General features: G+C 35.1%; 1 protein-coding gene across 18 annotated transcripts in view; it reads right to left on the bottom strand.

Moving 5' to 3' along the window:
- CACNA2D3 (calcium voltage-gated channel auxiliary subunit alpha2delta 3) overlaps window positions 1-21,400 on the bottom strand; it is a 422,632-nt gene that overhangs the window by 30,410 nt on the left and 370,822 nt on the right. For 14 of the 18 annotated variants that reach the window (XR_002442444.1, XR_002442446.1, XR_002442445.1 and 11 more), the window contains 4 exons: window positions 15,662-15,723; window positions 14,762-14,806; window positions 9,745-9,807; window positions 6,080-6,150 (listed from right to left, as the gene is read on the bottom strand). Coding sequence is in view for 13 of the 18 variants with exons in the window: in XM_021409183.1 (XP_021264858.1) it covers window positions 6,080-6,150; window positions 9,745-9,807; window positions 14,762-14,806; window positions 15,662-15,723 (241 nt within the window). In the remaining 5 variants the exon portion in view is untranslated. Of the gene's footprint in view, window positions 1-3,896; window positions 4,090-6,079; window positions 6,151-9,744; window positions 9,808-14,761; window positions 14,807-15,661; window positions 15,724-21,400 lie in introns of all 18 variants that reach the window. The other 4 variants (XR_002442442.1, XR_002442443.1, XM_021409181.1 and 1 more) reach the window with 2 other exon arrangements.

Raw genomic sequence — 21,400 nt, 5'->3', positions numbered from 1 at the left:
CCAGTACAGTACTGGTAGTCAAAACAGTACTCTAAGACACTGTAGCGCTTCAGTGTTCAGGTGTCATTTCCCGACTGTTACTTCATTGCTCAATGTCTTTGAGATTTTACCAAATAATCTTTCCTTCATTCAGACAGACTTAACTCACTGTTGCAAAAAGAAAGGCTTCCAGATTACCCTTTTTGAAGGGATTGTGTTACAGTTTTAAATAACTGTTTGCAGCTACCCGTATCCTTTTCAACTGACTATACTTAGCGAGCATAATTGCCTGCTTCCCACAATCTAATTTTAAGCCCATCTAGATGCCCAATTCTATTCTGTTTATTACAGCACTCCACGGGAGAGCTTTGCTCTTGCTGAAGACAACATGACTGGAGCTTTCTAACACCCCCACACTGCTAACTGCCCTCACTCCCACACCTCATCACTGAAGTCTGCACAGGAATTGGTTTCAACATCAGACAAAGGACAAACACAGGCTACGTGCAACTGTCTTGAGGTAGTGGAAGATAACTTTCCGAAAATTAAATGAGGTGTGGAACTTCAGGAGAGAAATATATTTCAGCGAAAAGCTTTTTATTGTTAATTTCCAGATATAGTAAATTCCAGTCTTGTTCTCTGCAACAAGAAAGTGCAAATCTAGTTCAAGAAAATTAACCTTCTGAGACCTGCCAGCAGTACAGACTATGCCAACAGATGCATTCTATTGCTTTCATCTAGATTTTCAGCATACCTATGGATTTCTAGGTGGTAGTGTGAAATATCATCACTGATAAAGGCTGAAGGATTTTCAAGACATAACATTTCAAGCACGTTGTCACCGGTTCAAGATAGTTGGGGATTTTCATATAATGTACAGGAATAATACACTTCTTACCATGGAATAAACATAAGAAAGGAAGTGCAGAAAACAAGCATAGGAAGCCAGTGATAAAGGAAGTCCTAATTTTTGATGCTGCTGTTTCCCAGTGGTCTACATGAGAATTAACAGTGAGTAAAGCATACTTCTGGTGGTAAGGTGTTCATTAACTCAGACAGAATATATGTAGCCTGCCTCATATTCTTGTAAGGAGGAGAAGGAGGGACAGTATTGAACGTTGCAAAGAGTAAACTACTGTCTTAAGTCTAGAGAGGGTCTCTATTGGGAGACAAAGGAACAGCATGTGAAATTCTGTACTGTTTCTTTCCTGGCTCTCCTTTCATTTACAAATCATCAGTACCCAGAAGCAGTCAAACTAATATTTTTCATCACCAAGGAAAGGAAAAAAAAAAAAACTTAAGAATGAAACAGAGCATTTTGAGAAAATGAACTTGTCTTCATACACCTTTGCTTTTAATTCAGATATTTCTAGTTGCCAAAGTGCTCCAGAGCATAACATGTATGAATCCCACAGCTCAGCCTGCATTTCCAGCTTAAAGAATGACACTTGATTTACACTGCACGTGTCTGAGCTTCTCCTTAGGTGGATAAAAGGATCCCAAAATATTAATACCCTCTGTGAAATTAGTAGTAATATTTACAGAGAAGTAAATCAAACTATACCCAAACTGTTTTGAGACATTAATTTTAGATGTCACAAGGACAAGACAGGAGCAGAAAACATCCACACAGCAAGAGGAGTATTTCAGAGCATGAGTATAAGATGTACATCTGGCAAATGTGAAAAAAATCAGGACTAGTTCCTTGTCATTGGTGATGACAAGAGGGCAGTGAAGTATGTTATTTTGTACCTACCAGCAGCATGCGGCTAGGAACAAGGTCTGTTTGTAACCCTGCACTAGACAGTCTGCTATATTATTCTCCTTGACAGCTATTTCATTGATGAAAATGGAAAGTCACTCTTTAGAGCAGTATAATTACATATTATTCATCTAGAAATTGAAGAATCAGTGTGCACGTTTGATAAATGCTCTGTAGTGCAGATGACAGTTAATACAGCAGATGATAATAATGTTTGAGCGGAAATAAATTGCAGAGTTCATTAATTTTTTTACCAGGACATATAATGAAACGACAAGAGGCAACAGCTTTAAACTGTAAGAGGGTAGATTTAAATTGCATTTAAAGAAGAAATTTTTCATGATGTGTGTGCTGAGATCCAGAGAAGCTGTGGGTGTCTTATCACTGGAGATATTCAAAATCAGGATGGATGGTCTTTGAGCAATCTGATGTAGTGAAAGATGTCTGTGCCCATGCCAGAGGGGTAGGACTACAAGAGCTTCAAAGGTCCCTTCCAATCTAAATCATTCTGTGTACGAAAAATACTTAGTGTATTTATGCCCTAAACATGGGGTATATCTCGAGCTTACTTTTACAAAATAAATCAATAACAAAGATAGAATCTTTATAATCCACATTTATCCAATAACAGATTCAGTAAACTCATTTTGAATTGTTCTTTTACCCCAGTACTGATCTTCTCCAAAGTGTAGACCAACATTCAGAAACATTGCCAAATAAATATAAAATGAATGTCACTATATTTTTTAAAGGTTAAATCAATGACTGTAGAAATACACATGAAAATAAATACAATTTCTAAATATAGCGGTGTACATTTAACATATTCACAAAATTTCAAGAATACTTAATTGAATCAAATGCTCAAACAAGACAAAGTGGCTTAAACTAAACAGAAAAATATCCTTCATTTGGAGGCTGTGCTGCCTCAGTGGGAATTAGCAACCTGATCAAACAGTTACTGTTTTCATAATTTGGCTTTAAGAATGTTTTGCTCTTTTGGAGTGGCTTAGCAAAGGGTTTTAAATTTTTGTATAATCTTATAACCCGGAGGCAAAACACTTGTTAGCTTTGGAGTATAAAGTGAGTCAAGTCAGGGAGATGAAAGTCGGCCTCTGCGTGAGCGCACTTAGAGAACACAGGTGAAAGATTTGGACTACACTGCACCATAAGGGCATAAACAGTATGCATTATTCACTAGGAAGCATGTGAGTAAAGATAAAGGAACAGAGGATGAAAAAGGAAGAAACCAGGGAAGCTCTCAAAGGAACAAGAGCTTATTAGAGTGAGCCTTAGCATCTGGAAAACCTGGAACTTGGGGATGCACCATTTCAGTCACCTATCCTGACCACATCATGAGACACCAAAACACAGATTTCTCTTCAGAAACCAAGAGGACGCCTGGTGGAAGCAAAACTGTTGAGAGGAAATGATGCTGCTCCCATATTTGTCTCTTATAGAATTGCTTAGCTTTCCTTGTACTGGGAAGTACCTAGGTGTTTTCATGTCAAGAGATTCAATTTTCTATTACAGATTTATTAAATTCATTTATCTGGAGATCTCATTACTTTGATGGCCCTTGATTTTCCTAATGTTATTATTTTTCTTTATATTCTCATGCTTTGAGGCATCATTTTTTTTCCCCCACTATTTTTACATAAGCAAGGTACTGAGGAAACTATAAAGAAACATTTTTTTTCTGTTAAGTGAAGCAGATACTTTTCCATAAGCACATCTTAATTTATTTAATAATGAATTTAAATTATGCTTTAACTATTTAATTGTATGCAACATTCAGGGTATAAGGTAAACATTATTTTGCTAAAAGAAATCACAGAACGTCACGTTGCTGTGGAGACACTGATACCATTTTTTCCTCTAAATATAAAATCCATAAACTAAGAAAATATACACGCATATATACATAAATAGAATTCAAAAGAAGTACTGAGTTTAAAGAAATTGGGGAGGGAAGGAGGTATTTAAGTTCACTTTAAAAAATAAACAGCTAACACAAAAATTGAATTTCATCCTGCTGCAGGTTGAAAAGAAATATAGTCAGGAGCAAACAACCCCCCTTTGTTTAACACCTCCAGCTCAATCCTAAAAAGAACTGCTCTATCCCTCCAAATGAGTGGTAGTTGAGTGAACTCACAAAGGGTTATTTCATTCCTTTTGTGGCCAGAGAGCCTGAAAGCCGGTATGAATCAGCGAGGAAGCAGCACGCATCTGCACTCCTACTCAGGTTATTGGCAGCAATGGAAGAGAGGGCTCCCATCCCCACAGTTATGGGGCATGTCAGGAAACTCTTCTGCAGAGAAGATGATGCACTGTGGAACCTTCTACCTCTAAAACAAATGAAAAACGAGCAAGACCAGATCTGAGAGGGCAATGTTAGGTTTATTTCAGCTGTTGGTTGGACAAGGAAGGACAGACTGGAATAAAAGGCTAAGGTCAAAGCTTGGTCTCTCATTTTGCCTTCCTGCAAAGAGCAGCAATGACAAAGGTAATGCAGTGCATATTTTGTTGTGCCCTCAGGGTAATATATTTTGCCACTGCACCATGAATTTTTTTTTCTCTTCTCTTATTCCATAAGATAAATAAATATTGGAAAAACAACTTCCCTTAATTACTAATCTTACAAATACAGTACATGTGCCTTAGTTGTTCATCAGAGGCAGCAAAGATTTTTTGTTCAAGTTGGTGGAATAATTTATTTTAAAGGTCTCATCCTGTACAGCTCGAAGACAGTTTGTTTTCTGTTGCTGCACTGCGCTATCTGCTGTACAGCAGGAAAAGCAGGTGGCTCATTTAGTGCAATTACACCACTTTGGTTCTCTCCCATTTTTAACTGATTGGCAATGACCAGTTTATTGTGCTTAAATAATTGGCTCATTGTGTTTACATTTCCTTAGCTTGCAGCTCTGTTTCATGGAGCTAGTGGCTTCATTATCTGTAACTCCCTCACAGCTCGAGACCAGAAAAATCCTGAGCCAATGATCCACGTCAAACTGGTGCCCACCGCAGTTTAGGCAGAGTACTCAAGCCGTGCAGCCTTTGTTTTCTCAACTGAGGTGCTTACCACCATCAATTGTTTAGTAGATATCCTGTTTGAAAGCCTTGCTAGGCAGGACAAAACAAAATGGGACAAATTAAAGCTTTATCCTTTGATTTTAGCTGTACTTTTTTGTTTGCATTAAATAAAATTCTTCAGCTCTTGTATAAACAGATCTTTTCATTGTAGACCTCATTCTATAAATAGGTATTACTTCACTTCCTTTTACGGCACATGTTAAGAATGTAGTGCTAAACACATAAAGGTTGCCACCCTCAAAGAACGAGGATGTGGGATGATTCAGTGAGTGCTAGATCCTTCTATTTCAGGTCAGTCATTTACTGCGAGAGGTATTCAGCTATAATGCAGGAGTGAAAGCTTTCTGCCTGTAATGCACGTGGAAAGCTTTCTGTCTTTAAGAGAGCTGCTTTACCCAGGAAGCACACAAACCATCTGTTTTGAAAGCCTCTGTGTACACCCTGCATGCAGTAACAAAATTCAGTGGTCGATGGGAACAGCGATGTGTCATTTTCTTATGCTACAAATGCACGGGAAAATAAAAGTGAAAAGTGCTATGCACATGGACTGCGCTTCTATCATGTTCTTGCACGAGCTGGAAGGGGACAAAAGGATAAGAAACAGTTCCTAGAGGGCGTGAAAACCATGAAGACTTCGCTGCTGAGTTAAAGGCTTAAAGGGAAACGTTTTCTTACTTTTCTGGGACGCTTAATTTATTTCAAAGGACAACACATCAAATCACCATTAGTTTTATTGTCAACATGATAGTAAAATTAAGTCAATAGTCACAGAAATAAAGGTCAGTTGAACATGTGAGGCAAAAGAATTACTGGCAGAACACTTTTAGAACAGTAGGGCATCTTTCACTATGTGATTTGAGCAATCTCCAACTTTTTACAGGTCAAGACGTTTAATGCTGCATCAATGATTTGCTTTACAGCCATCTAAAACTGTTCAGTACTAGATATGGTCTAATCTCATTTCCACTTGAGCACAGTGGGAACAAGAGAGGCACAAGCTTTTAGCATCACAGTCCAATAAAAAAGGAACTCCCTGTAGGCTGCCTCCAAAACTTTTAACACAATGTGTATGGTATCAAATTGTACCAAGGTCATACAGAAGAAAAGGCATAACGAGAATCCAGCCAAGCTGTCAATTTTGGCTTTCCTTTATATGACTTTGGTTTTGTTTTGGCTGGTTTTTTTGTTTGTTTGTTTGTTTGTTTCAACATTTTGTAAGAGATCGAATATTGATTTAATTCTTACCTCTTAAAGGAGCCCATAGTTAATAATTTGTTCATCACAGCCCCTTCAATCTCCCCAAAGAAGTTACCAGTCTGCAAGGGAAAAATACAAAAAATTACCAAACGTAGAAAAATGCAAAACAAAAATGGATGTAATTTCAACTGGCAGATTCTAGGATCTGACAAGAGTTGGTTTGACAGCTACATGGATAGGTTTTCAGGGCTATTGCTACATAAAAATTGAAGAGGACTTCATAGTCATGGCAAGTTATACAGATTAAATTATTACCACTGAGCAGATGTGAGCGCTTATACAATAGATTGAGGGACATTATATAACATCTAATATCGGAAATAAAAGCTATCCCAACCTAAAGCCTGCAAAGGAAACACATTAATCTGATCACAAACCCTTGTGATTAAAATGTTACTCGAAAAGATATAAACAGGTTGTGAGAGGATTTCATGAACGGTCATAAAAAAGCATTGTTTATAATTCCTGCATGACCTGTTTAAGGAGCCAGAACAGTACATTTCATCAGTCCTAGAAATTTTAACTTCATTCAAAGTCATTTTATACTTAAAACCACTCAGTCTGATGAATTACTCATTTTGTCCTTGTTCAGTAGATGTGGACTAATAAAAATAAATCTCTTTTGAGAAAGCAAACATTCACGTTATGAATTTGGTATGCAATATGGAAGTGACTCCATTTTCTGCCGCCATTCATATGAAATTCAAAAATCTTATATGAACAGCACTTTTTCTAGGTTGGGAAGACATTTTCTCATCTGAGGACCTCAATTCCCATAAGGATTGGTTATGTTCTCCATCGTGTTTAAAGGGACAAATCCCACAATTTATTGGTGGAAAGGGCACTACACTCTCGAATTGCACGAATTCCATAGGTTTTGTATGAACTAAACCCCAATTCCATTACAAGGAACTTACTTGACCTCAAGTATGCACCTGGGAGTTTCCAGGCAGAGAAGTTACAGTCCTAGCCAAGAAAATGCATTCCTCTACCTAAAAAGCAAGTATTGCCTTCTTTTCTTTTTTTAAACTCAGGGGAAACTTGGAACATTTTCCAAAACATATGGGTGTGCAAAATCTCCTAGAAACAAGAGGAACATTTGTAGTTTCTATGACTAAAAATACTAGCTTCAATAGCCCTAGTTGACTGATGAAGAAAGATTATCCTAACTATGGGAGAGGCAGTCAGCTAACGTCAAAAAGCTCAAACCATAAATGACTAGTATAACCTTAGATAGTAATAAACATGATTTATTAAGTTATGCTTCAGTCTTATAAAGACATTTCAGTGACAGTTCTCTCCACAAAAGCTCCATTTGTAAATGCTAGTTCTCCCCATAGTAGTAACACCCAGACAATTGTTATTTTTTAATATATTTGGATTTAGTGGTAACTCAGATGAAGAATTGCAGTGCCCCAGGACAAGATTTTTAGAGTGGTTCAGGCCATTTCTGGCAAGTGCAAAGAAAAGCACTGAAACAAACCCAGAAAGGTGAGTAACTGAAAAGGCATCATCCCACTTCCCTATTCCTTCCTTCCCCAACAAATAAAGAGTGTATACATACATACATACATAGATATATGTGTGTAAAAACCACATATTCTGATTATCATAGTATTACTATAGTATTACATAGACAAAACTGACCATCTGTAGCTTGGATCTGTCCTAACTAATGGTTGAGTTTAACAGCAGTTAAGCAGCTAAATATTTTGAAGGAGCTACCAGTGCTGGATGTGGCAGAACCAGGAATTAGCACCTTACACCATGACACGGCAGGAAGTTTTCTGCCTATAAATGTACATCAGGAAGCAGTGACATAGGAGCAAGAGTCCATAGATCTTGCCAGCAGGGTTCTTGAAAAATCAGTATTTTATCACCTGTTTCCTGACTTTCTGTCAGCAGTGTATGATTCTCTGATACTTTTCTTCTTGCCCAGAAATCAGATATGCTAGTTTGGCTTTAGACTCACATCCAGTTGATGCTATACCAATAGCAACTTGAAATATAGGTCATTACACATTTCTAGCCTAATGCTTGTTCAACATCTGTCCATAATATGCTCTTCAAAGGAATATGTAATGGCTAGTATCAGGTAACCTACCAAAGGAAAAATGTCTTCCTAATCATATTTATTTGTTGTAGCCAACTATCAGCTAGCAAATGAGCTACACAAATACTGTACACAATCGTACACATACTTGCACACAATGGAAGGAATAACCAGGTAAAACATTTTCAGTTCATCACGATTATTCTACAATATGTATTACACTTACGCTCAACTAAGTAAAAATACATATTTGGTAGAGAAAAAAAAAACTGTTTCTAACATGACAGTTAATATTTAAATAACATCATATTTTTAGTTCATGTAATTTTATGGGTACATCTTGGAATTATATTCACAACATGCTTGACATTCCAAAAGGATAAGGCAATATATGTAATAAAGTAAAACAAAATATTAAATTTCAGTCCTTGGTTTTGCATGGAAGACAACATATTGTGAGGAATGACTGCTTCAAAGCACAGCACACTATTTGTTGAGCAGTTAATGCTTTAGTACAGTGTAGGAAGGACAACGGTTTCAGAAAAAGTTTACTTCCCTTGTTTACTGCTTGCTAACACACTTTTCAAAGTGTCAAGCAAAATGGAGCAAGGTACAGAGGGACAGTGAGGAAAGGTTATCCAGCTACTTCAGAGCTACGAAAAGAAAAACATCTGTATCTTTTTACTTTCAGAAGTGTTAGATTTAAGGATGATGTATTTCATGTTTTTAACCTAAAAGCAAAATGCTCAGTCTGGCTTCTTTTTCACCATCCACTTAGAGGGTTTTTTTTTTTGTAAGTCTCCTCTCAAGTCCGTCTTCTAAGCCATCCAGAGCTCTTTATGATAGCTATGTTTCTCAGTAACCAACCTCGTCACAACAAATTTAATTCACCTAAGGGCTAAGTAAGAGTATGTATAATTCCTATTCATAGTCCCAACACATAAAATAAATTCAATTTCAGATAGCTCTGGCATAACTGGGGCACCATCCCAACTGTTTTCAGGCAAAAGTTAATGAGAATAGTGGTGGGTTCTCCATAAAGCTCACAGAACTGAACAATCATACTTTCTTCAGTAATTTTCCATGAAGCCAAAGAAATTAATGTTTTGAATTGTCCCTCCATTAATCATGATCCTTGTCCTATATATTATGGTGCTTAGTTTTAATCCTCCAGTAACTGTAATGCACTCAGAAAATAAACTCCTCAACAAACAGCTGTGTGTAATTTCATTATCTGAAGTTCAATATAAAAGCCCTACATCCCCAGCCTCCTCATTCTCTTCTCATCCTTTACCACCTTTACAGGTGGCAAAATACCACAGAAACTCTTTCTTCTGGGGGTAAAAAGGCCTTATGGAAGACAGACATTCTTGCAGCAGAAAAAGCCCTCTGAGGGAATGTTTATGAGTTTAAGAGTAGAACCCACACCACTGGGAGACAGAACCTGAGCTTCTGTCAGAGACAGAGCTCACACTTTATTGAAGGAAGTTTTCAATTTTATGCTACTAGTTACTTAACATTATAAGATAGTGACCTATTTAAGAATAACAATTATATAAATGTGCTATGTGAGACAATTGAATAAAAATCTTTCACTTACCTGCCCATAGTCTTCAGACACTAGAATAAATCCATTGTTGTCTATTAGGTAACAGTTGATTGCCTGAAAAAGTAATACCAACATACACTTCTTACTTTGGTTTTAGGATGCAGTTGGAACTTAGTTATTTCATTTACTTCCAAATGACTTCTAAACGAATAAAGCCTTCAGGTTCTTCTAATGGCGTACCTAACTTCTAAGTGTAGTCTTCACTTATGGAATGTTACCTGATTTAGACTTTATACATTTAGTTGATGCAAAATGAAAAGATGTATGTAGAAAGAGAATATATAAGATAAACTGTAAACAAACATAAAAAGAACATGGTCAGTGTTTTTTAATTCATTCTTAAAAGTATTTCCTTTTAACAAAGTTGCAAAGGCACAGAGCTGCTACTCCTGATGGCTTATCCTGTGTTAGGAGAAAAACATCAGCACAATGTCATTACCCTAATGATGTATTAATGAAAACACAGTGTCTGCCTGGAGGACTAACAGGGGACCAGGTAATATTTTTTAATTTGGTCAGTGGGGGAGGGAACCAGAAACTTCTGCATAAGAGGCCCCACAGGTCTCCTAAAGCTTTTCAAATTGTGTTTTTAATTGGGAACTGGATCCAGAGGTAAGACTGTTAGCTTTTCGTAGGTCAGACTTATAACTTGTATAAAACAAGATAAACTGAAATCAGTGCTTCCCTCTATACATGCACACACTATTTTAACCTCAAGTGAGTTACTTGCTACAGGCAAAGTTTTAATTACTGTGCTTCAGAGTTTAAGCATAAGGTACAACTCAAACCTTGATATAACTCAGTTTCACTTCATCGTTGCCAAAAACCTACCTCAGTGTTAAATCTATAACATATTTCTATCATTGGTCTAAATCAGCTAAAGTTTCTAGTGACATGCTTGTTAAAAAAAAAAGAAAAAAAAGTAGGATGGCTTCCAATACAGAAATCACCATGGCTTTGCTTTTAATTCAAAACCTTTCCTGCTGTGAAGAGACTGAACAGAAAGATGATGAAATGTGCCTTCTGCTACACTCTGTGCATGCAGCAAAACCTCTTTGCAGTTTTAGAAAGGAAAGTGTGGGTGATCCTGCAGCAGCACTCATGCAGTTTGATTTTTCAAGATTCCTGGGTCAGTCTGATTCTCACTGTGTCCACGTATTATTTCTGTTCTGTGGGGCTGCAGAAGAAGAGGGATTTGCAGAAATGCTGGCTTGAAGTTAAGTTTTAAAAAAAGAAAAAAAAAGAAAAAAAAAAGAAAAAAAAAAAAAAGCAAAGAAACTCAAACCAGGCAAAAGTTTGAAAAGAATGTCATTCCCTAACGCAAAGGCAGGATATATGTTCTAATAGGGGAACCTAAGCTGCAAACCACCCCAGTGGCAGAAAACCTGTCAAAAAGGAAGTTTGAAACAACTAATTTCCAACCTTTGATCTGCCAGAAAACCAAAAATTGGCAAATGCAACGTGAAAAGCTGATGATGCTGGCAAAGATCTGAGTAGGGCTAGTGCATTCTGAAGAGGCAGCTACTTAACCTCAGTGGTGTGTGAAGAGTGGAATTTCAGAAGTAGATTGTAACTCCAGAACACTTCTCTCCCCTAAGTAAACCATAAACCTCCCACGAACTTTATAGGAGAGGAACTAAGTCAACAAAGACTTCTCTCAAGGATACATATTTGCAGTCCTCCTACATGAAAGATTAATCTAAAGACAGTGCATTAGAAACAGTATTTCTCCACAGCACAGAAAATGATGAAGAGTAGTTACGCTGGACAAGAGAGAGAGTGAGCTTCAGTTCACAGCTCATGGATTATACACAGTCGGAAAACCACTGTCCTGACAGAAGAATCAGTAACCATGTATCAACTCTCTATGCCACAGTCATCCAATTAGTATTTTTCAAAATTTAAAATTATATTAATGACTTAGGATTGGTATTGCATGTAGGCAGTTAGAAGAATTTGCTTTTTTGCTGTGTGAAGATAGTAGGGTTGCTACTTCTATCCATTTTAGAAACAGAGAAATTTAGGCCAGTCATTCACCGACCCACCAGCAAGATAAATAACTTTTGCTATTCAATACTGCATTAAAGAATCATTTTCAAATGAAATTTAGCACTGACAAAGCACAGTAGGGTGCATTTACTTGTCCACTATATCAGCAAATCTCACATAGAAAATGTCAAATGCAAAATTAATGCATAGGATAATATCATTTGCATATACCAGGGCTGTATGAGAAAGGTTTAATTCACAATGGTTCACAGGTGTTGGAAGTGAACTATGCACAGGTTTGCCCGAAGGTTCAAGTTCAGTGAACTTGAGATTTCAAGGGAATGTTCCATAGGTAGAGAGTCCCTGAGCTTGTAAAATGCAGCAGGCATGAAGTCCAGAATAAACACACCAAGAATGTTGACTGAGGTCTGAGAACACATTTGGAGCACAGTAACTTTGATCAAGTTCAAGTCCTCTATGTATTTGTCACAGCTCCAATATATAACAGTAATGGAATGTTATATGGGTTACAAAACCAAATATGAAAAAGAAAGAAAACAAAAAATTAAAATAAAATGTGAGGCACTAGGAAACAAGAAAAAAATAAGAGCAAACTCAAAGCTGTAAAAGAAAAGAAAATTTCTGAGGAATTGCAAATCTGTCATGCTACTGTATTTTAGAATCAAAATTATCACAAAGACTCATAAGCTAATTCCATGTGACTACTGTGCTTCTCTATTTCTATTAATTTCATTTCTTAGTACTTTTAAATGCTTTAATTTATATAGTAATTGTTCAGTAGAGATTTTATTGAGATAAGACAGCTGTGAAATATTAAAGGATACCTATAGTACTTGACTGAGTCAAATTAATAAGTATTATATTTTATCATTACAAAATTAAATAAATAATAAAATAAAAATCTTGGAACATCCACATTACCAAAGTTCACACTATTACTGAAATTCTCCCTGTGCTTATGTGGCTCCTGCTGGTGCTAAGTGAAAATAGCTGAGAAGCTTTTAAATGGGCTGTGCTTTCTTTGCATATGAATGCAATACCAAAGGAAGTTTCACCAAAGTGAATTTTTTAAGACTGATTATGCATCATTTAAATTTTTTATACATTAATGTACATCAAATTAATCCAAGAATTAAAATCACATTTTTCCCTTAAACATATATTTATATATAATGTAATAATAGTAAATGCTAGAAAGTGTTCCTCAAATAGATTTGTGAGCATTTTTGATCGCAGTTATTTCCTTTTGAATTACATGTCCTCAGGAAAGCCCAGCCTCACTAAATTTTCACTGTAGAAGTTATTTCATTTTATTTATTTCATTTATATTAATTATATTATTTATTTCATTTATATTTGTCATCACTAATTTTTTTAATGTGCTGAACAGCCATGAATAAATTTAGTGCTACACAATATAATCCCAATTAATGTACTACAGAATAGGTAGGAATACAGTCAGGACAGTGGTACAAGTGGTGGAAAACGTGGTAATTTCAGGGGAAATACATAAATATAGGGGATGCAGCACCTCTGCAAAAAGAATGGGGAGTCTCATTCAAATGCTAAGATAGTCAGAAAGAGACTGGTACAAAGAGACTAGAAGACAAGAAGAGACAACAGAGAGAGGGAGAAAATAAAGACTCATGGAATACTACAAATAATATATTTTGGTACCTATTTTAAGAATTAATGACAGAAATTTGTGAGAACCTAAAGAAATGGCTTCAAGAGAAGAGATGAGGAGGGGTTGTTTAAACACCAGAGTTTGCAAAATGGCAGCAAAAACTGAGACTGCACTGACTGCTCACTTCTGGTGATACTGAGAGCAGCTGGCCTGAAAACAGCTGAGCATGTATGAAACAAAATAAAACAGAATAAAACTGTATAAAAAACTTTATAGTTGTATAAAAAATGTTATTCTGCTTTAAAAAAAGATTGTAAAACATATTACATCAGCACAAATTACAAAGGCAAACAGACGCTTGCTTTTTACATGTGTTTTGCAACAGTTCTTCTGGGCACTGTATAAAAAGAGGATCTCCTATTCATCTGACTATCTACTGTGGTTCTAGAATTATTAGAATAATCATTTTTCAGGATAGTGCCTCTGAGTTATACAAGTACAGCCTGCAGGTTTTATTTCCAATTGTATGAAGTAAGGTTTCATCGTACCTAAATAAATGTATTTTGTTCTGGCACAGTTATCTGGTGATCCAGCTCTCCTCCCACCATCCCTTAGTTTGGAGATCACACAGGGATGTCATAAGTAAATGTTTATGTTTTCTTCCGAAATACCAATAAGAACTATATACGATACAATAACAAAAATGCAACTCTGATTTTCTACAATCTTGTGCATCTAACTCCTCCACATGTATAAACACAGCTTGTGCTTCGTTAGCCACTTTTTGATTCATTGAACTTATGATAAATTGATTGCTTAATCAAAAGATCATACAGTCTGATATCAAATGCTTTGCAAAAATCTGTGTATAAGATACTAAATATATTCTTTTTATCTACCAAAATAAACATTACTTAAAAAGCTACTTTAGTGTCTTAATTAAGAACTACTGACTCAGATTACTTCTTTCCTGTTTCTGAAGTGTTATTCATGTATCAGTTCTGCATAGGCTCAACTTTAAGTTCATGTTTTATACTAGTGTGAACATTAGAGATTAGCTTCTACCTCAGGTGAACTATAAAGAAGATAAAAATACACCTTTGAGCATCTTCATGTGACTTCCAAAACTGGATTCATAAGCAAAATCAATTGCAATGCATACTTGAGGTATCGCTGTCAATCTCATAAATAAATGGATGTTCATAAGGAGTTATAAAATGAGTTTCACTACATAAATTGTGTAATATTTAGAAGGCAATTCCTAATTACATCAGAGATTAATTTAGTCTGAACCTCGCATTGTACATTATAACCAACTTCATGTTCTACTGCAGTAGAAATATAAATGGAAAAGATCTGTTAAACACTTACTTCATCATCACAACTTATTGCACATCTGCCATCAAGAGACGCACACTAGAGACAATATCAAAAATAAATATTTTCAATTTGAGTTTGATAGTTATGAAAAATGACACTTTCAGAATCAAGGTGAGCACAACTATAATGATGTTGAAATTGATTACATTTTTATCAATGATAGCAGTTGTTCTAAAAGCAAGAGAAGGAGAGTGTTACATCTGTTCACCAATCCTTTTCTGCTCCTGTCTGCATTCACACTGTACAAGTGTTTTAAACACCATCATCTCCTTCTGGTTAGAAGCTTGGAAATCATTCATCAACAAGAAAACATGATTTTTCTTGTGGGGTAGGGTAGGACATGCATTTTAGGAGCTGTACTCTGGAATCCTCAGGAAGTGTATGATTACTCTCTTAAATGAATGTACATGCTATATCCTACACATTTTAGGAATAGTTTATTAAATACAATAGATGCCAAGCATGATTCAGTCACGTTGTTTAGTTGATTGATTGAGGTGATGCTGCAGTTCACTGAATGTTAGAAGAAAAGTACTAGGTTAGTAAGAAGGTGCAATTCTGCTATTACTGAACATGAAAAGGTATCACAGCGTGGTCTGCTGTTTTTCTTTTATCTGAAGGAGAAAATTAACATGTGTCAGATCAACAAAACAACTCCTTATATAGAAGAACTTTTTTCTTTGTTTCCATAAATATGGAATCAAGCACACTGAATACTCTTTTTCTACCATTGAACTGGAAGGTATTACAGAAGGGCTAACAACTTATATGAGATATATTTCAAATAAATTGTTTGTTTACAGCAGTTTTATGACAAAATAATTGTGGATCAACTATGCAGTTAGAAAGATGTGGATTCAATGACGAGGAAAATTTCAATTTAAAACATACCTGTCTGCTCGCTGTCCAAAATTTCCGCTGGAAAAATTCAAGTTTCATCTGGATACCTACAGCTAGGAAATACACAAATAAAAACAGTATGTTATATAATTGCTTCAAAATTATTATTTGAAATAAATCAAAAGCAGAAATAGTCCTACAATAAGGAGGGAAAGCAAGCCCCATAATAAAATGACACTAGTGACTAAATTGGAGAGCGCATAATCATATTTCAAATCATTTATAGTTTGGTTAAACTGAAAATATTACTAATATAATGTGACAAATACACAGAGCAAACATTGAAATTGCATACGTCTCCATATTAATCAAAAGAAGCTGAATGCATTTATGTTCAAATCTATCTCAAATTCATTTTCTACTGATCGTAATATACCAGCTGTAGGAACACACTCTATGCTCTATGTGCATGAACGTGTGCTGAAATAACATGAGAATGTTGGTTAATATTTCAAGTGATCATTTGTTATCGGGTCACTAAAAATCCGCTTGTATAGGAAACTTGAACAAAATTTCATTCTCTCATTCTTTCTCTCAGATCCGCAGTAAGGATCATTTAAAAACATATTTTCATTTTTATCATTGGTAACTGTTTTTTGCAAATATACACTGCTACATATAGATACATGCATATACATGCTGATGCCATGAACATATTTTTCTTTTGTATGAACAGGCAGGAAAAGGAACGTACATCACAGGTTATAAATCGTTTTCTGCTATTGATAACTCATTGACATTTTTGCTTAAGAGAGTAAGGACAGAAATCCATCTCTCCTTTAGAATCAAATCCAGAGGAAACTCTGTCCAACTGCATTTTATTATCTAGTAATTTATTTTACAGTCAATGAGGAGATGCTGTCTGACAGCCATGCAACACATGTTTTCTACATCTGTTCTTTGCCTTTAGGTTCACTCCTAGTATGCAGGTGATCTGCACATCTCATCCCCTTTTCTGAAATGGAGGAAACACATATTTTCAGGAAGTTTCCACAAAGAAATTTCAAACACAGAAATATTTGCTATACCAGTATTTGAAATTTCAATCTCATGTTACATTTGTAGTCATCCATTTCAGCATCCATGAGTTAACGTAAACATTTATACCAGCTTAAGTTTTCTATATTTCAACAAGCACAGTCTATGCCTTGTTCTATGCATATGAACATTTCTGTTAAATTCATTGAACAAACTGCATGATCAACAGATACACAAGTAGGTACCACACTGAATCAAGGCCTAGACTTGCCTGTAGCACCTAATCCTCTTTGAGTCTAAGCTTCAATCTTGCAAAGAAATCATTAAAATCGTTGTTCTCATGTAATTAAATTGCATGTGTATCTAAGTTTATACAGGAGTTTGGTCTAGATGACATCAGGGGACCCTCCCAATCTGAACTATTTTATGATTCTCAGATTAAAGTGTAAAATATTGAAAAGAAAAGCTAACTATATAGTCTAGACTCTTTCTTAAACAACAAGAAAACAAATGTGTATTGAAGGTCTTCCAGTGAGCAGTACAAATTTCTCACCATGAGACAGAATCTGAACAGAAACAAGATATTTACAAGAAAGCTCATCTGTAAAACATTCCATGTGAATATTTTTATCAGTTGCACAATGGAATGCTCTAGCTTAAAGACAACTGAAATCCTGGGTCTAATTTCTGTGAAATGCAGAGCATCCCTTTTCATGAGGATGAGAGGACACAGGCTGCTGCAGCTTTGTTTTCATGGAATTTGCTCTATGAATTTTGATACTTAGGGAAATTATGATGGGAGATAAAAGACCAGGGATGAATACTGAACTTGCTCCCTCTCAAGCAAACACTCGTGATTTCAAGAGTAATGTAGTTACTGCAGAAATTAAGGAGCCAGACTTTACCAGTTACTGTTTTCCTTCCTTTTTCAAGAATGATTCCTTTTATTTCTCTACCTAACTTTTAGAGGAGCTCTATCACTTATCACTTAGATACAATACCACTGAATGAAGTAAACTTTAAACCCTTAAACTTTTGTCTACTCTGGTCAAAGTCATTCAGTCACAATGGCAACTTTTTGAGTACAGCATACAACAAAATACGTATTTCCTATATTATAGATTTGCCTTCCTTGTAATTTGTTTTTTAAAAATGAAGAGCTGCATCATTTGTACCTGTGTTTCAAGATTGGAGGAGAAAACACATCACCCATATACACTGTATAGTGAAAACAGCAATAAACATTTTCTTTGAAGAGAGGCATCTTACTGTGAGATTTTAATCTCACCAATGTTTCTTAACTTTCTTTTCCCTTCTTGAAAAATTTGACATTGCAACTTTCAAGTCACTGAATGAATAACTTCAAAATATCTTATGTGAGATATAATAAATGACATTTATGAAAGTTTCCTATAATTCAGCTAATAAGTAGAGGAATTAACGTTTATTTAAAAGCATTAATGTCACTATTGCATGGAATGTCTCTGAGGCAATACTAAAGCATATTTACATGTTTTTCCCTGAGCTTTTCAAGAATGCTGTAACCAGTGCAGGATATTTTTTGGCCAGGTTATCTAATGCCATAAGACTCATTAAAATATATTTCAAAAGGTTTCAGAGCCAATACATTCTTAGGAAAAATCTCTAGTTCATCAGCATTCAGAACTACAGAACAGAATACTTGTGCTGCCATTTATTTTTATACTTAAATTTATGTTTTAGAAACTGGCTACATGTTCAGCTAATGGGAGCTACTGAAGAGGCATTAAGGCTCGTTCTTCATGTGCCTGTTTATTTTCTGTAACACAACTTGTGTCATTTCAGAAAGAAATGTGTCAATTATACCATCAAATTTACTTAGGCAACTCCAGTAAGCAGCTTTAATGCTGCCTATGGATAGCAGACACGAACTCTTCAAAATTTCTTTCCTCTGTTTAATACAGTGACTGGTACTCTGTAGTACATACTCTATGAAATAAGACATTTAAGAATTACAAAGTTAGTTTCTTGGCTCCATAATTTTTAAATAATCCATTTCCCTACGCATTTATTGCAGGGCTGAAAGTAATAATTCATTGTTTTTTTTGCGGGATGCTGTAAGGATACAGTTATTCAGAACTGTTCAACTTCTACAGAACTCAGGCCCGTTTAGTATCAAGGAAAAAATGTAAGAAAACAAATAAATTATTTGAATAGATAAGAATTGCTTGTATTCATCTCAGAATCTCTGCAGTTAAGCAAATGGACAGAATGATAAGGAAATCCTCCCTCAATAAATTAGTCTCATTCTGTGTACAGAATTGTAAGAGCTCTTTTGCTCTACATAAAAAGGACCAAGTCCCACTCAAAATGAGAGAGGAAAACAGTAGACTGATTTATTTCAGGCGTGAGAGGATCTGAAACTCCCTATAAGCATGGGAGAGATATATGAAATACAGATTGAAGGAAAAAGTAGTAAAATGTAAAAGGGTTTCCATTCTGCAGAATATCCATAGAACTTAACACAATACAAAAGCAGTAGATCAGCAAGATTACAGAAATACCTTCAAGTATCTATTTCTTTTTTCCGCAGAAAGTAGAGTATAGCTAGCCTAAGGTAATTTCTCATACATAAAAGATGCTCAACATTGTAAGGATAATTGGACATCCTTTTTCTGATGGAATTATCTTAAGGGAGGCCTAATTTGCCTTCAAAACAATAAATCTTGGAGACAGATTTGTAGCAGGATTTTTTTTTTACCTGTATCATGTTCATGTATTAAGCTGAGACTCCTTAAGATTTGTTTCTTTCTGACTACTTCTATTACCTCTCGATACTAATAAGTAGAAGTGAAATATTTGAGAACATCGTTAACTACTTACAAAAAAATCGATTGGATTTCTTTTGTCTATACTCTAAGTCTTTGATTTAGTTCAAAATCTTTCTCTCTTCAATTTTAGCTTAGCCAAAGCTTATGAGGCAGAATATTACACTCCATGGTATGATACTGAGCAATAAACAGCATAACTGCCAAAAAGTACCTCTGTTACAGATTAACTGAAGTATCTCACATCCAAAGCTGACGCTTTTCTAAGTATTTATAAATACCTATAAAACATTTATGTTAGGTTCTGTACAAAACATTTTAGGTATTATAATTAAAAAGAAAACGTACAGTTGTTGATTTCTCAACACAAAAAAAAAGGTGTTAGCTGATAAATTAAAGGTATTCCAAGAGAATATAGTAATATGTAGTAATACAATTATGGTTATATTCGCAGTAATACTAATTCTTTCATCACATCAGATTAGCTTAAACAAAAATGAATTAGCACTCACTGAATGTGTACTTCCCAGCCTGCTTCTAGTCCCATTTACTGTTTACTTGCACAATAAAATCCAGTTTCACTCTTCCAAACTTCATACTTCATTCAGTTTTCCTCTTGATCCCAGTGATATTTTCAATTCTACCTATACCTTTCCCTTCTCACCTCAACTTATTTTCATTTCTTGTACTCAAAAAGAAGATGGCCAGAATTTTCTTTGAACATGAAAATGTGTTATTTTTTCAGGAATATTGGTCACCCAACATAGAAAATTTCAGCCTAAATAATTTAAGTCTTTCTAAGTTTTAATTAGGAAAAGGCTGGGCCAAAATATTAAGTAATTGTTTGCTTCCTTCTGTTTGTCTTACAACAAAGGACAATTCTTACCCAAAGAAAATTAAATATCACTTACACATTTGGATATGTGGATTTGGATACAATTCATGAAATATCATTATTATTTATTTATTATTATGCAACTAACAAACTTTTAGCATTTAATAAGTATATGTGTCTGAAAAGTCTGTACTACAAAAGAAATTCAAAGAACAATACAAATAATGGCTTGAAAATGCTTGGCAGAAGTATATCAGCTCCAAAAAGGACAACAAGAATCAGTACGATGGAGAATTTTCTCAGGGTTTCCTTGTTTTGAACTTTTCAATCTGTACTGCACTCATTTTTTCACTGATAAATAGTATGTTGTTTTTTTTCCCCCCTCAATTGAAAATGACACGAAATAATGTTTCATAGCTGAAAAGATGCTGTCAATCTCCATATTGGCTCGAAATGAAAGTTCTTGGACAAGCAAACCAGCAAAAAATAACAGACCTATCACTTGTACCTGCTGTATATTTTGTTACTCTTAAGTTGTACTAATAATATTTTAAAATTATTTTTAAAGTGCTTTAATGTTAAATCCATTCATAATCTATGTAAATGTGCACATACCTTTCCACCAAAATTTGAGCTAGTGTCTTACTAAAACTTATCAATTGATTTTCCCAAATACAAGTATTTTATTAACCTAGGTACAACATAAAATAGAAATAATCTCATAATCGGGATTTTTTTGGTTTCTAACCAATATTTAGAAAAAAAATCAGTGTTATTATAGGTATTTATTTCTTTATCTTTTTAGCTTTCAAGAAGTGAGATGACTGCACACACATAAATAAATTTCTAAGTACCGTGTAAGTATAAATCAGTGTCAGAGCTTTGTTATGAGAGACAATACAGTCTTCAGAACATGTCATAAGGTCCATCAAGTGTACTGGGATGCAACATGTAAACGTATAAATTCTTCTTAAATGGGGAATGGAAAGTTTAAGCTCTCCCTCTTTACTCACTGATCTTAAACCTACTGTTTTCTCTCAGAAGATGTTTAGAATTAGTGGTGGAAGTAGTTGTCTGGATGGAAATTCCCAAGATACAGCAAAGGCAGTG

The sequence above is a fragment of the Numida meleagris genome, chromosome 11 (assembly GCF_002078875.1).
Source record: "Numida meleagris isolate 19003 breed g44 Domestic line chromosome 11, NumMel1.0, whole genome shotgun sequence".
Classification (NCBI taxonomy): domain Eukaryota; kingdom Metazoa; phylum Chordata; class Aves; order Galliformes; family Numididae; genus Numida; species Numida meleagris.
This window is presented reverse-complemented; position numbering and strand designations above follow the sequence as displayed.